This window comes from Electrophorus electricus, chromosome 2, assembly GCF_041902795.1.
Source record: "Electrophorus electricus isolate QZ-2024a chromosome 2, ASM4190279v1, whole genome shotgun sequence".
Classification (NCBI taxonomy): domain Eukaryota; kingdom Metazoa; phylum Chordata; class Actinopteri; order Gymnotiformes; family Gymnotidae; genus Electrophorus; species Electrophorus electricus.
In genome coordinates, this window is record NC_137498.1 from 23,598,802 (window position 1) to 23,615,887 (window position 17,086).

The 17,086-nt window shown below is 36.4% G+C and overlaps 2 protein-coding genes across 2 annotated transcripts in view; both read left to right on the plus strand.

The window, feature by feature from the left end:
- Positions 1–635: 635 nt before the first annotated feature.
- Positions 636–4,089, plus strand: LOC113571183 (uncharacterized). The gene is made up of 2 exons (XM_026999990.3): positions 636–816; positions 1,380–4,089. The coding sequence occupies exons 1-2, from the start codon at positions 687–689 to the stop codon at positions 1,862–1,864; spliced, it is 615 nt and encodes a 204-aa protein (XP_026855791.1). The 5' UTR covers positions 636–686; the 3' UTR covers positions 1,865–4,089.
- Positions 4,090–4,655: 566 nt separating this feature from the next.
- The window catches only part of disp1 (dispatched homolog 1 (Drosophila)), a 42,039-nt gene continuing 29,608 nt past the window's right edge, over positions 4,656–17,086 (plus strand). Inside the window, exon 1 of the mRNA XM_027000668.3 lies at positions 4,656–4,785. The gene's annotated coding sequence lies outside the window, so the exon portion shown is untranslated. The remainder of the gene's footprint in view (positions 4,786–17,086) is intronic.

Genomic DNA, 17,086 nt, shown 5'->3' on the forward strand with positions numbered 1-17,086 from the left:
GTTACCTTAAAGTCTTCTCGGAATATGGGTATAAAATGCTGAACTTGTTAGGTACAGGAGCATGACAGAAATGCATGACCACCTGACTCATAAAATAAAGGACAAATTTTCTAAGACACTGCACGTTGTATTTTATGAGGGCAATTCTGCAATTTTCTTCTAGAAATTAAAAAGGAGAATGTAACCATTTTCCAACCATTTTCTTCTTGTTCTTACAAACACTCCTGTGGGCTTCTATGTTTGATCCACTTTACAACACACTGGTAGTGTAGTCTAGTCTTGTGACATGGAGGCAAACAGTACTGTGCATGATGAGTGATCAGTTTTTCATTTTCCTTCTAAAATCACTTATCCACTAACTGTTAGTAAATGCTGATCAAAAACAGGCCTTTAAATATTCCATATTAAATAATACACAAATGAATATTTATTCACTACTAAGATTAACTACATTCCAAATGCACGAATTTCGTTTTTTAATATTATCGTTTAATTTTAGTTCGTTTAAAACTGCAGTCCCTGTTCAAATATTATTATGAAACATAATCCACCCCTTGTCATAAATTGTGTATCTACCCAGTCTCAAATGTGCGTAAAAATAAAGCGCACGCATGCGTAGTATATTAGCTAGCTAGCAAACAAGCTAGCGGGCTGGGTTGTTTCAGGCTAGTCGACAAATAATAACAATGGAGGAAAGATTAATTGCAGCGGTAGCTGATTATCCTGAGTTGTACAATTCTACTCTAAACTCGTACAAGGACGCTGATAGAAAAGCGAAGGCATGGAGAGCTGTGAGTTTACAAGTTGAAATACCTGGTAAGTGTGAAGGCAATGTTCAGTTCCATTACAGCTTGTAGGTTAATACACTGGCTAACGTTAGTTCGCTTGCAAGGTAGCTAGTTAGCTAACTAGCTAAGCTACCAAATTAAGGTAATTATTAAGGAGTAATATTTCAAATTAACAGCGTTCATATGTAGGTGCTGTCATAATATGGATGAATAGTTTTAACTGTTATCGTTGGTAAACCTTCACATTATGCAAATCTTTCTAACTTTAGGCTATTTGTATAGAATTAATTAGTTAGCTAAATAGCTATCTTAGCGTTAGCTGGCTAGTCGTCTTAGTTATGCTAACAAGTTTTTACCGGTTTTGAAACTAGCTAGTCTGCAATCACAAGTCCGTTTAATGGTAGAGGCAATATTGATTTATGCTCATCAATGATGAAACCCTTATCTTCTATTAGTTATTGACTTTGTTTGATTGGCATTCGCTACTTTTCTGTTTAATTCTTACAGCTTGGTAACAGACTCAGTCGACAGTTTTTAGCATTGTCAATTAATTTGTCCCCCATTCCTCTATTTGATTTTTTTAATGTGTAGAAGAGGACTGTCGCCGGAAATGGAAAAGTTTGCGGGATATGTTCATCAAAGACAAACGGTCGGAACAGCGCAGGAGAGCATCGGGGACCACTCACCGGAGCTGGAAGTATAGTTGGCAGATGTCCTTCCTCACACCATTCATCCAGTCCCGCTCCTCACAGCCCAGTTTGTCTGTTGAGGACCAAGAAGATGAGAGGGATGAAGAGGACAAGGAAGAGGAGCGAACAGTGGATGGAAACTCTTCCTTTGTTGTCCATGAGATTGAAGGAGAGCACAGCATGCTGGATGGGTCTACGCATTATCCTCCATCTGGCTCTCAAGGACCCGGTCGCAAGAGGAAATGGCAGATGGAAGGGCCAGAGGACTTGGAGGATGAAATGTTCCTCTTCAGCTTGCTCCCTTATTTGAGGAGGCTACCATATGCCAAGAAGAGTGCTGTCAAATTGAAAATTCACCAGCTGTTGTATGAAGCAGAATTTCAATAATTTCTATAATAGTTCAGTATTTTTATATCTTTTATTGATATTTAAGTAGAATTCGCTGCATTTTTATTATGGGGATATTCCATGTCAAACCTGAAGATGAGGTTTTTGGCACCACCCATCATAAACCTCAAAGCCACAGGAATGTGTAAAGGCATCATTTGGATATTTGTGAAAAATATTCATTGGAAGCAAAGAAAAATGTAAACTTGCAGCAGACAAAAGCGGCTACTTGGACTTTTAGATATCTACTTTCCTTAGGAAATCCTGTCTCAGTAATTTGTGTGACCAGACTTAGTTCTGTTGGACAGAGGAAACCAAAACAACCACCAAATCTTTGTAGTTTTGCAATCCATAACATGACATAATCTTGCTAGTAAATGTTTTATAGGCCTTATCTTTTCAAATTGGTATATACAGACATGATGGATGGTTTATGTTGATAGCTAAGGTGGTTATCTATCTGCTCCTTTTATTTTGCATTCAGTTTCTCATAGAATTAATTGAAGTTGTGATACTATGTTGATTCAAGTTATCAAATTGTTTTAATTAGTTAAAAAGGTAGAGAAATAGTAATGCCTAAAAACAGAAGTATCTTAATGGGAATAAAGAACTCTGTTTTTAAACAGCCATCTGTCATGTTTGTAAATTGACTACACAAGTGAAATATTTCAGGAATAAAAAATATATTGTGCTATTCAGTTAAATATATTTTAAGCCGTTGCAGTTGCTGCCCTGCGTTTGTCTAACACTTCTAGAAATAAGTGTGGTCCAAGTCAGCACATCTGTGGGATAGTCAAAGAACATTGTTAACACAAAATGTTTCTGGGATTGTTTCTGTAATGAACATCTTTGAACAAAAAACTGTTACAAATGTTGCTACACTTTTCTTTGCATTCAACAAGTGCTTTTACAGTGTCTTTGACTGTATCTTCTAATGTAGTGGCTCAATGATCTGCAGTGGGTGCTAGTGAACCACAGTGACACGGAATGAGTCTCACATGTATCTATGCTTGTCGATGTTTGTTTCATCAGAGGTTTATTAAAACAAACATGTCAAAATGGAGACTTTTCCCCTATCTCTAACAATAATCATTGTATAATCTGTGTTATGGATCAAAAAGAGACGGTGCTAATGTTGGATATTGGTGCTAATCTATGTTCAGTTTTGTTTGGCACAGTTTTTAATTTGTGTGTAAAGGGCACCATAGGCACTTTTTTGCTAAGCAGAAAATTGTATAGAATATACAGGGCAAAAGTATGGAAACTCCTTTGTTTAAATAAACATAAATTCTCTTTTTTTTCAAAAGATAATGGACATTTATTAAAACAAAATTGTTTCAGGTAACTAGTTATTAACTTTTGGCTTATATATTTATCAAATGATCCTACTTTAGCTTTGATGACATCCTAACATATAATAAGCATCTTATCATGAAGTTTCAGCAGGTATGGAAATTGCTGGCTTGGCATTCCAAATCTTTATAAATTAATCTAGAACCGCACTCTTCGTGAACTTGGTCCTCAGGATATAACAGGCAGCCCATGGTTTTGTTCAGTCTGAGCTCCCAGTATACCTGTACCGGGTGTTTTTTAGAGACTTGAACAAGGTTCAGACGTGCTGTTCTAGAGGCCTTTTTGATACTAGGATATACTTTTCTCACTGAGTAGACAAATGTATCCCTTAGGAACTTGAATGGAGAGAGTTATGGTAAAAGCAGAGCAATTTTCTGGACTACACTTTGCAATCCCACCCCCCACCTCCCGGCTATATAGTTCTGGCAAAAGTTTGAAGGGTTAAATGAACTTCTTTTTGAAGATTATATTAAAAATCTCATTTAGAAAAAAAACCACTTGTGTAAGGTCCTCACCACTTGCTCCATATCTATCTAAAATGCCATAAATGTAAATGTAAACATGTCTGGAAACATTTACTGTATGTGAAAAGTGAATAATGAAGTTGTTTTTCAAAACTGATAGTTGTCCTATAATATTTAAGAAAAGGACACATTTTGTACCATGACAGTGATCAAATGGAAAACTGAAAATAAAGTATAGTGGATTCATATGGTTTCCTCTAGACTAAACAGAAGATGCTGAGGGGAGCTAATGAGGTGCATGTTCGACTTACTTTAAAATGAATAAACAGTGAAGGATTTGTAAAGCCGTTCTAGTGATCACAGGGCCTATAGTTCCTACTGATTCTGATTAAACTCGTTTGTAAACCATACACTGCGTCCGCCCAGTCAATGCCTCATCGCTGATGACCTCCCTTTGCGCCTGTGCCCAGTGAATGCGTCATCTCCGATGACCTCCCTTTGCGCCGTTCTCAGATATGCCTGTGATTTTTTCGTTGCGGGGAGAACGTTGAATCTTCTGCGCTATCCGAACAGTTTACGGCGCTTTCCAGCACAACCTAGTGTCCTAACAGGCATCGTAAATCAGAATCCACTGATCCACTGATAAAGCTGTCAGGCAACTTTTCTTATCGACACATCAAATATAGGAATTATAACAACCACGGAGCAGATAATTTTACATATAAATACATTTTACATACATTTGTCGAATTTACTGTCTTCCGTTTTTCGGTAGCTCTCACTGTGTGTATGGGGGTTATTTCCAGTTATACTGTGTGTGCGAGTAGGACTATTTTACGGGTCCAATATTAGAAAACGTTCAGGGCAGGCTACGGAGAGTTTTCACATGTGATTCAATCATTAGGTATAACTATCACAGGCTAAGTGCTGTTAATGACACTCAAATAATCTGCGCAGATCCCGAGAATGTGAGTCATATGAACCGCCTCTCACTTCCTGTAATGTACAGCAGCAGCAGCACAGCTTGGTGGTCGGCTGGACTGCAAACGCTCGACCACAACTGGACAAGACCAATTCGCAGGATCTTTTCGCAGACTAACTGAGGTAAGGTACTGTAGCGTTTCCATGGTTATTTGGATTATTTAAACACATGTGACTAAATAACTCCTTTAACCAGTAAGCGGAACATTGATTTCTGTCCATGCAATATATCCTTCACAGCTTGTTCCAAAATACTATAGCTACCAGCAGACACTGCTAAAAACGAATAATAATGAATTCCCAATAATCTGTTGCGCAGAGCTAGTTATGAACTTGTCAGTCACTAGCTAGTTAATTGGGTGTCTGTGATTTAGGCTGTCTGTGATTTAGTGTATCATGCAATTAACTGCCTATTCAATACTGAGCCATTTTTTTGCATCCAGGTTACGCAGCTATATTGCATTTGGCTCCACACGTATTCAGCCAGCTAGCTGGCTATCTCCGTTTCAGTGAGACGCGAATGCAATGTCTTGTTTGAGCCCAGAGTGATTGTTAGCTTGCTATTGTTGAGAGGGACTTTACCATCATTGTTATCCACAAATACGTTGGATAGTTGTCAGCCTGCCAGTCTATAGCCCATTTCCCTGACCACGGTGTTAAGGAACAATCCTTGACTAATAATAATTCATGGATAGTAATAATTCAAGGATAATAATATGATTTATTTATTATTACTATTATTATTATTATTATTCAAGGATATTATTATTATTATTATTATTATTATTATTATTATTATGTCACTGATGTACATTGTGTGTACAACTGTCTTCTATATGCCAAATACAATTTCATTTCAGACATTTTAGTTAAGTTGAATTTTTTTCAGCCTCAAATGCACACACAGCATATATTTTAAGTAATGTGAAAGTTAAGGTTGGCATACAGACTTGCTTTCCTTGTCCTTCTGTGCTCTCATATGCATCCACTCTCCAAGGTGAAAATGTTCTGATATGCCAAGCATTTGGCAGTATGTACTGTACAGTAATGGCCCATCTGGGAACTCAGGCCACCATCATTTTGAAGCAAAAATCTGACTAAGGGATTCCCTGTTCTATTGCTCTCACACTACTCTAATACAGAGTGGTGCTGTTGGTACTATTGACACTGCAGTTTAATCCAAAACCAGACTTAATCCATGTCTAGGTAACAACCCTAAATGTGTTCAGGTGAACCTGATCAATAAGCAAATTAAAGAAACATCATGGTGCATTGTTATTCTAGTGTGTGTGTCTGTCTGTGTGTGTGTGTGTGTGTGTGTGTAAAATTAATAATTAAAAAAATACATTCACATAGTGTTGGGTATGAACCCCTTGGAAATGTATGACATATCGTCACAGTATCTACTCTGACAACATGTCCACATACAGTACATTTAAGAAATTAATAATTATTTTTTGTCAAAGGCAGAGATAGCCTCTCTTTTTGACTAAGGCAGAGACCATTATTTTGTTTTGGGCTGCTGTCTTCATTTTTGGAAGAAGTACTCTTTGTGAGTCATGGTACAGTACTTTTAGCAGTGTGATTATGAAAATTGTGAAAGGTTAATCCTCTTGAATTTTCACAGCCATCCAATCAGTTGGATTTATAGCTCTGGAAAAGAATTTTGCCATTGTTCTGGTTTAACTCGTCATTGCTCTCTGGTGCCTTACTGCCTTGTTGATTAATTAGCTTATTTCATCTGTTATGTGTCTTATCAGCAATTTCAGGACAGAATGAGATCAAGCAGTATAGCTTGGTTGGCCTTCAGCAACATGTCTAGGCATGTTCTCCATGCTCACAGATTTCCGTGCAACAACACTTTGACTTTCCTAAGACTTTTTTTCCCCCCAGGCTAACAATTTTTTTGACACTGCTTCACACATCCCAGTAGTATTAAAGATGCTGAAATTCAATTAAATGTGGAGGGGACTGTATTCTCACAGACACTTATTAACCCAATTTTGTAAAGGTAGCCCAACCAGGTAAAATGAAATGAAACATGGACATATCATTTTAGTTTATGCTGTTAATGTATTAATTACAAGTATTAGTTATGTAAATTTATTAGTGGGGATCATTTTAAAAGATAAAAAAAAAGAGTTTCACAAAGTCTTTCACAAAAACATCTTTTAAGTGATGAAAACCAGTGACCATAACTCCTGCTATCTTCTGGTCATCCACAAGAGGGTAGCAACTTGCTAAAATGCACTTGCGTTTATGTTTTGCTTAAAGCATGAGCGTGAACTTGAGATGTTTTAGGCTGCAGTGGCATCCAGACAAAATATGTCAGCATGGTGATCCTTGGGCTTTACTCATTTTGACAGGAAGTGGACAGTTCACACTGAAATTCTGAACCGTAGTCTCTACATAACAAAATATTTTTATTCTTGGTTTTTGCCTGCCTTTTCATATATGTAGTTTCACAATATGTCTGAAATTTATATTTTTATTCCCATTCTTAGTGGAACTGTAAAGAATAAACATGATAAGGAAAATGCTTCCTACATAGCTTTGTGCTCTGAGACTTTTCTCATGAGAAGAGACTGCATAATAAGTCAAAAGTTATTTATTTTGTTCCTGGAGGAGACAGTTGTAGCTTGTTTGAGAGAGATGTAAAGCATGAATATTGATATGTTTCACTTTCAGTGCAGTCTAGTCAATCAAGTTTTATTGTATTAGGGACACACATAGGAAAGGTTCTACTGTCTGCTGTATTAGAGTAAGCAATATTTTCGCATCTTACAGTGTTTCAATGTTTCAAATAGGATTAACTGAACTTGACTTTAAATGGCCATCAATAGTGGATTTTCTGTCAAAAGATTAATTAACTCTAATTGGACTTTTAAACAGTGTTTCTGTTCGATTCAGTTTGATTCAGTTCTTTGTGTCTGTAATGGCTTTTGTTTTGCCCTTGTATTATCTTGTCATTCTTGCTTCCAGATTTAACATGGAACAAGGAAGATGTCCAATGGCATGCACACATTTACAATCCATGAACCTTTTGTGTTCTAAAAGTAACCATAAGTAGGAGCAGACCCATATGACAGAGTATTTGTGCCTAATTATTTCAAAGGGTTTTAAACACTGGGTTTACCATTTAGTGTAGCTTCACAGAGTGAATGGAGGCTCCCTAAAATTATGTGCATGTGCTTGTAGGGAAAATGTTGTGAGCGCACATTGTTGATGTATTGTTTTTGTTGGCTAGCGAATACCAACAGCAATATTAATAGTCATTTTACAAGTAACTAGACGGCATGGTTAGCGTTTTTTGGGATGTAAATTCATTCATAAACACCTATGTGCATATCTTATAAACTAGTCTTAATGTATTGTATTCATAATGCATATATCTAGCCATATGTGATCTGCATATTCCTGTCTTGCCATCTGTGTATTGTGGACTAAGAAATAAAATCCAAATAGCTTTGTATAAGTGGGATAAATTGATGGAACAGATGATGACTGCATTCTGTCAAATGTGTCTATTTTGGAATAATTGAAAAATTAAAACCTAACATGTCATTGAATCCATACTGGAACTAATTTGTGATCCCACATTCTGTGAGAGCTCAGTGGGTCAAGTTGTTTCCTCATACTTTGATCTGAGCCTGTAATAGCTGCATGTAAGGCTTTGCTGCATAACAGATGCAACCAAAATATTGCTGAGATGGTAAAGGCCTAGAGGAAATTAGTTTTAAAACATTATTTGTTTAGTCAGTCTTTTTTTGAGAGGCTTTCAGTTGCAAAAAACGTTTGTGAACCCTTTTGAATTATCTGGATTTCTGCATGAATGACTTTTAATGATTCGCTATGTAGTGGCTTCCCAGTATGTTGACAGAGAAATCTTCTCTAGTGTATTGACATCAAGTAAAGCATTCCAAATTTTTAAAAAAGTGGAAGTCCACTCACATAGATCACCATCTCTAGCGTAGCTTTTTTTTTTTTTGTCAAACAGTACAAAATAAGTTCCCAAAATGTTTTTTCTATAAAGGCTAGACAAAGAGCTTCTCTTTTTTATTTTTGTGTGACTGACCCCTTAAACTATGATTTTGATTTTACTAACCAAAATAATAATAATGAATAATAAATAAATAAAATGCAGACCATTAAATAACCCATACAGAGAATTCTACAATGCAATTTTTTTTGCTAAAAATACAGTTGAAAATGTCAGCATCATTAATGGAAAAAATATGTCAACATCTAGGAAAATTATCTCTGTAAAAGACAGTAATTGGAGTCAGGAACTTCCCAATCAATTCAGGTGAAAAGTTACATAGTGATTTCTGGACTTTGCCCTTAACATATTCATCCCACTATCAGGCAGATGCTTTGCAAACAAACCCTCTGCTTCCCAGAAATGATTGCTGCTCATTCCAGGTCTGCTGTTCCACATCACTACTTGAGCAAATATTCTGTGGAGAGAATGAGACAAAAGTTGAACTCTTTTGTAAATGTGCATAGCATTATATTTGGAGATGCCACATATGAAACATTGTGAATCACTGAATATTAAAACCACATCCCATCTGTGAAGCACGATGTAGGGAACGTAATGGTGTGTGTCTGATTGTTGTGCCCTCAGGGCTTGAATTGCTTTGAGAGGCCAAAGAACTACAAGCTGTAGGAGAAATGTGTACAGCATGTCAAAGTGTCTGTCCAAAGAGGTTGGCAACGGCAAGTCAGCAATATAGTAAAATCAATTATATCTAAAATGAAGTGGAAGAATATGGCAAACTGCAATGCAAAAAAATGTTTGGCTACAGAAAGCATTTGATTTGGTGTTACTTGAGGTAAAAATTAATTAGTAAAATTAATATTTTCAGAATTCAGTTCATGTTTTTATATCAGTGACCTTGACTGTAAATAAATGGCTCTTTTAAAGTTATGGCAGGTAAAAGTTATGCATTAATCTTAATTTAAGTAATGTTTAATTAATCACAATTTATTAAAGACAAGATCTGATCACTTTTTTATTGTAGTTCATGCAGAAATCCAGGTAATTCCAAAGGCTTTGAAAACATCTTTGTACAACTGTACAGTAAATGTACTCTAAATTTATGTTCTGTCAGATATCCATTCAGATTGCTTCTACACTCGCATCTATAATGAAATATCTTATTCGAGAGCCTGTTTTCTAATGGAAAACATTTCTGATGTTTTTGAAGTGATTTCACTGGATCTGATTACTTGTGACCCACTGTGCCATCTTTGGCCTCCTGTTCATGTCATGGGCTGTATATCACATCAGTCGTGTTCATGTCATGGGCTGTATATCACATCAGTCCTGTTCATGTCATGGGCTGTATATCACATCAGTCGTGTTCATGTCATGGGCTGTATATCACATCAGTCCTGTTCATGTCATGGGCTGTATATCACATCAGTCCTGTTCATGTCATGGGCTATATATCACATCAGTCCTGTTCATGTCATGGGCTGTATATCACATCAGTCCTGTTCATGTCATGGGCTATATATCACATCAGTCCTGTTCATGTCATGGGCTGTATATCACATCAGTCCTGTTCATGTCATGGGCTGTATATCACATCAGTCCTGTTGCTGCCTTTATTGGTCCGGTAATTGTATGCAGTGTCCCAATAGAGCTTCCCTGGGACTGCAGCCTTAGATGAAAGAAATCAATAGCGTGTGGTGCTTTTCAGGAGTCATATGTGAAATATTACAGACCTAACCATTTCACTTTGCTCTCAGCTATTTGACCTGGTCTGTCAGACAGTGAGGAACAATACAAGGTTTGGTCTTTTGCCTCGCCCTGCTCCTCTCTGTCTCAGCCTTGCAGTCCAGCTGTCACTGTTTGTATATTTGATATATGGGGATGCTTAAAAGAAACAGGTGTTGTGTATTAGTTCCACCATTTTATCCCCCCCCCCCCCCCCCCAAAAAAAAAAAAAGTGGACTGGAGTTGATAGTCGTCAGACCACATTGTTGTGTATTGCAATTGTTTTAAGGGATGATTTTTCACAACCTTTCATCCCTAAGCCAGGTAGAAATAATGTTCAAAAAGTCTTTGTTCTCCTGCTGTATGTTAATTTTGCCCATTCATGCCCCACCTTCCAAATTTTAAACACTAACTCCATTGTCCTCTGTGTGTGCAGAGTAAGAGTACAATACAATCCTTGCATCTGGAGTTTTAAAATACCTGTGATGGATTCTCATTATTCTGAGCTTTGGCATCAATGGCTAAATGTTTACAGGTAAATTTCAGTTGGTGCCATCCCTGAATAGATATAGCAAAAGTGATTTGTGGTTTCATTCTAGGTTATAATACAACTGTACATCCTGAAACAATGTACAGTTTATCTACTTTGGCGCAGAGAAATAGGAGTGCAGATTTTTTTCTAATGCTATTAGACTTAAAACAAGGACACTTAAAAAAACCTTGAGAAGCTCATTGCTGTTTTACAAAGCCAGCATGGTGGCTCATATTTATATCATTCAGTTCCCTTCCAACCATGAACAGGTGACACGGTCAAGGATACATATTTGAAATAGCATTACTCGCTTTCTCTTTAGGTAAGTGAAGGATTCCAGAGAACCACACCTAACATGCTGATACGCAGGCACACAACATAGACTCTTCTAGAAGTCAAATTCAGTGCTGTCTATAAATGTCAGTTGTTCAGTGTTTTGAGGAAACTAACCTATTAATAAATGTCTTGTTTAAATTAGCACTAAAACGACCTTTTCTCCAAAAAGAACTGATCTTTTTTTTTTTTTTTCTGAAGACATGGGCAAACACATCCAGGCAAATGGTGGCATAACCCCAGAACTTTATCTTTTTCAAAACTAACATTGGACAAATGTGCATGCAGTGTGAAAAAATCAACACCATGCTGGCCAAGTATGTTGAGATGTATTACAAGTGGTGTTAAAAACAGAACTTGGTGACTGGTAATCTAGTTGGGTGAATTCTCCTTTTACAACTCTGCAGAACTCCCTAAAATGGTTCGACTGCTTCATAGCGTGCTCTCCCAGCCTTTGATTTCACCATCTGAAACCTATCTTTCCTCACTTCAGCTTTTAGAGTTTATCATGTTTTTAAATAATGGCTCCAAGAAATATAGCTCAAATCAAGGTCTATACATTTTTCGTTATTGCATCATCCAAGAGGCTAAACCCTTAATTCAATAAGAGATAAATTGAGAAAATATGCAAACGTAAGCCATATTTGCTGGCCAGAGCCTTTTGGGCTTTTGTGTGGTGCTGTAAATCTTTCCTGGGTTCCAGCTGTTGGGCTTTAGAACAGCTAAAAGAGCCTTCATAAGCCTGACATAAACCAGGGAAGATGGGATGGCTAGGAAAATAGCCTTGTATGCTAAGTCTAGATACAGACAAAACATGCAGCATCTAAGGAACTGTTGATTTGGTCACTGTATTGAAAAATGGTTACCATCATTTTGGAAAGGTCAGTGTAAGACTCTGGAATTTTCAAGTTGTGCCATGATGAAGTTTCCTTTGCAGAGCTTTGAATTTGGGTTTCTTTTGATGCCCAGTGTTCACTGATGATTTTGGAGGGTTTGTTATTTTATCTAAAAAGGATATTTAGTTTTACAATTCTGTTACAGATGTGGCAACCCAAAACTTGTACAGCTTGATGAAATATCAAAACTAGAAATTGCTCAATTCAGTAATTACCGACTCTAACATCAGCCAAACTTTGCGCATATAAGCTTATGTTACAGTAATACTATAAAGTAAAAGAGGTTTTACATACAATTCTATGCTAATGTTTGTTTTTTTTGTAGATCTGTCAGGTCTTCAAATAGCAGGCAGTTCTGGCTGTGTGTTTAATGTATTATTTTTGTAATTGCATACAATTCAGGCCTTTAGCTTTAAAGCTTTTTTGTAAAGAAACTTTTGTAAACATTTCCACCACCCAAGACCATTTGGGTTTTAAGGACTAAGTAACAAGGTTCAATAATATAAAACCTGACCTAAAACAAGAATTGACAAAAATGACATGTTATTTAGCTCTTGGTAACAATGTTTATATAGTTTAAAATTATGCTCACATAGTACCAGCTATGTGTAGTGCTCCAATAACTATAATACATTTACAATCCAAAATAGAAAATGGGATTGGGGAAGTGGTTGAGATCCATTTGTGTTAAAACCCCCTGACTATGGTTTTAACTTCCATGTGTTTTTCTCCCTCTATGTTGAAACAAAGTGATTCTAGCCAGCTCCTTACTGATTCTGCACACTTTGGCATTCCCTCATACTTGGCAGGCAGATAGCAGTCGTACCTCACTCCCTCTGACGCAACCTCTTGTCATCCAATGGTGTCAGGGCATTTGTGAGTCCTCATGACATCCTAAAATACTCTAGAGGGTGGGTGTAGTCCAAAGAATTGACATTTTGACCATATTCCTGTCATAATCTTCTTTTTTAATGTGAACATTTATTTAGAGTGGTGTGTAGAGCACAAAGCACATTTAAACAAGTACTATTCATTCAGTGAAGGAAAATGAGTCTATTGAAAATACTTTTTCCTTCCAAATTATTCCAAATTATCATGGGGTGGGGTGGGGGGTCACAAGTTCAGAGTTAACTGTAAATTGACTGTAGAGAGCCTGTATAAACAACACCTATTGACACACAAGATGAATTTTTTGGTTCTTTTCTCTTATTTTGAAGGATTATTTTGGTATAAAATGATCATGTTCAAAACTGAGAGCCAACAGCAATGAAATTCATCTGTTGTTACTAACACAACATAAAAGCCTTATGCTTTGTAAATAAATATGAATGAATGTAACTTAAGTAACCAAGTTAAAAGTGGTTTCCATTCATTAATATATCACAGTATAAGTAAAAAGCATGTAGGAGGAAAAGTTCATTTTTGTAGACTTTAGCATAGAGCTGTTCAAAGATTTGAATAAAAAGATGTATCAAAACAAAATCCATATGTCTTACAGAAAAACCTCAACATATTAATGAATGTTATAACATGGTTACAGTTACAATGTTGGTTTAGTAAGACAACCGGCATTGCCTCAGATATATATTGAACCTGGTCTTTGTCAGTCAAGTTCTCAAATTATGTCAATGTCCCTGCACTGTAAACATATGGACCTTCTCACACTAGGAGGCCTGGCTAATTTACTGTCAGTGTCATTTAGAGTTCCTGTCTCCCAGGATTGAGTTGGGGTGTGTGTGTGTGTGTGTGTGTGTGTGTGTGTGTGTGTGTGTAAAATGACTTTTTTTCTGAAGTGATCAAGTTTATTTTTTAGTTAACTGAGAATGACTAGTGATGGATTGCCAGTCATTTAAATAATGGGCTTTTTATTCATTGCACAAATGAAGCATGTTGCATACACTTTGCATTTTAGTGTAGCTACAAACAATAGCTGTGCTATTTTAGTGAGCATGTTTTCAATTTATTTTCATTCCTGGTCAAAAAAACAGAACCTGCTTTGTTTTTGTAAGGATAATTTAAATTGCATTTTTAAATGAATTTAAATTGCATTTTTAAATTGCATTTTGCTCCAGGTCATTGCAACTTTCTGGCTTGGTACCCTAAAATGTCACTTAGCAACTAACTAATCAAAGAGATTTGTGAAGTGCAAGAGGTTGCATTTGGATAAAAAACATTTGTTGAGCACAAACACACATCTAGGTATTAAACCTTTTTATTTTATTTTTTTAAAATGTTTATTTTAGAACTTTTTATTAATTCTAATTTTCCCCTACTTTTTGGCCTCACTGTGAAGAGAAGTTTCTCTTTTTTAAAAGTTTGGCCCAAACCTCTACTATCTTTATTCATTCAGCTAAGATGTCAACATAAATTTATATTAATTTTATCTCAGACTTGGATTTTGTTAGCCAACCATCAGGATGTGTTCTGCATTCGTGGTAGTTGTCGCACCCTAGGTTAAGTTAACTTTAATTTGGATTTTAATTTTTCAGATGGCAGTTGGACATGAGGAAAAGGGGGACTCTCTTTGAGGCCAGCAGAGTTGGCCAAATGGCTTCTCTGACTAATTAAGTCAAACTGCCAGGCTGGAGGACTACAAAAACCAGATGCTGACTTCTCCCTCAAGATAGAACTCCTATGAGCAGATTACACTGTCACTATGGTATTAAACCCTTTGATATACAGTGCTTTTTTTTTTTACTGTCCAAACTTTCCAAGGAATACTTCTTGGATTTTTTTTGGAGCATGTGTGATGTAATACTCAGTGTTTAAGGATAAGCCAGTAAAACCCCCCCCCCCCCCCAATAAATTCAATTAGTTAATTCATTAATTAATAATTAATATCATAACTAAGTGTGCAATTAAAGTGTGAAAATTGTAAACATGCATGCAATGCATCATCACACAGAACATATAGTTTGACAGTATGTGGCTGTGTTCCAAATGGTCTAGCATACATTACTTGCCTACTGATTGGGCCCCAAATCAGTATACAGTATGCAATCAAAATAAATGTTTCCTGTACTGCATCCCATTATGCAATGGTGGTGGAAAATCTTTCACAAGTGGCTAAAACCTTCATATGTTCACATGACCGTGTAGTGTGGTTTGAGTTTGCTGCATACTGAATACTATACTACTACTATTGGAACCATTATGCAGTATATAGTATATACTCAGTGCTGTATGTGGCATGTAGTAGGATATTTCGAACAAAGCCCATGAGTGTAGGGTTGAACTGAGTAAGGGTTGACTGAATGTTTTTATTTCTTTTTCTTTTTAGTTTTTGCGGCCTTTGTGTTAAGCATCAGATCTAAATTCCTATGAGGCTGCACAGTATATGGTTTATTAATAGTTATCCCAGTATTGATCTCTACAGTGTAGGTTCCACAGAAGGCTGTAGTATATAAATAAGCACGCAAACGAAGGTCGAAGCATGGGAAGCCAATGAAACCTTACCTTACATCATACAAAAAAAAAGAAAGACCAAAGACGACTTAGAAAAATACGAAGATGATACAACCTCGTAAACACCACATAGAAAGTACCCAGTGTTGGTGTTTGTTTTCTATGCATTAACTTGGGGGGGATATTATTTACTTCTTTACCTCAGCCCACCAATTTCCCTGGGTTTCTGATTTCAAGATTAATTCTCAACAGTTCTCAACAGAATGATGTGAATAAATAGACTTATTTTAGTAGAAAAGATTATACAGAATATTTTTTATTTTTTATTAAACTATTAAACTATTGCTAAAATTTTGAATGGTTTTGTGCACTGTATTTGTCCATGAGTGAAAATGAACAGCTTTCGGTTTGCACAAACTGTATAAATATACTTCATCAATCAGGATACAAAGGTTTCGAAACTTGGAATCAGATTGGAGCAATTGATTCTTTTTTACTTGAATGGTTCAGATGTTTAATTGCATTTTGTTGTGATGCTTACCTCCAGCTGTCTTTGAATAGAAAGTCTTTGGTGATGTCTCCACTGAGTCCTTGCAAGGAAAAACCATACATGTCTATTTTCTGGTTTTCCATCTTCTGCCAAATAAAAACAACAATATAAAGCATAAAAATTGTATTTGTAAATGCCAACATGAATTAAGTAAAATAATAATAAATAAAGCATATTTAGTGTTTTAGTGTAATTCTAATGTAAAAGTTAATGTAAAACCGATAACCAATTGCACAAACAAGCAAATAGCTGTTCTTGTTTTTGTTCAAACTAGTGCAGAAACAACCATTATAGCTGGTTGTTCAGAGTCCACCTTGAGGAGATAGGTATGCCACGTGATGATGTATAGTTCTCATGTGTATTTTCCATAGACTTTGGCCCTGTCCCATCACTTACACTTGTACCCTTGCAGCCCTTGTTTGCACGTGCCTGCTTAGGTGTGCAAGGTTGTAGGCCTTCCCATTTCTTTAATTTTCCCCAACAAAGTGCTCACGAGCACTTCCTTTGAGCACTTGTTGCACCCCTCTTGTAAGTTTGCATCATACCACACTTTATGAAGGCAGTTTCCCATGTTCCGTTGTGATCCCATGATGTTCCTCACGTAAACCAACCAAAGATAGCTAAAAAAAAAACAAGAAAAAAAAAAACATAGAAAACCTCCATGTGCAAATTATGTGTACAGCTGAAGGGTTGTGAATTGAAGTATGCCCCAATTCTGCTCTCGACCGTCAAGGTACACATATATTTCTTGGCAATGGCATTCTCTCAATTCTATAAGCTCCACTCATGTTATTTTTCTTTGTGATGATGAGATGTTATTTGGTTGATGCATAAACGGGTGTGGCAATGTGATGACTGACAGCAGTTGAGTGTGTTGATTGACAACTAGTACTAGACAAAAGTCTATTAATCTATCTATTCATGTGCAGCTGACTTGACAGCAGGTGTATTAAGATTCATTTGACCCAGTAATTTTGACTGTG

What these genes read in the sequence shown, in the direction of transcription:
- LOC113571183 (XM_026999990.3), top strand. Translation starts at nt 687, where the DNA reads ATGGAGGAAAGATTAATTGCAGCGGTAGCTGATTATCCTGAGTTGTAC. An exon ending in TTTACAAGTTGAAATACCTG is followed by an intron (nt 817 to 1,379) that starts GTAAGTGTGAAG and finishes TTTAATGTGTAG; the next exon opens with AAGAGGACTGTCGCCGGAAA.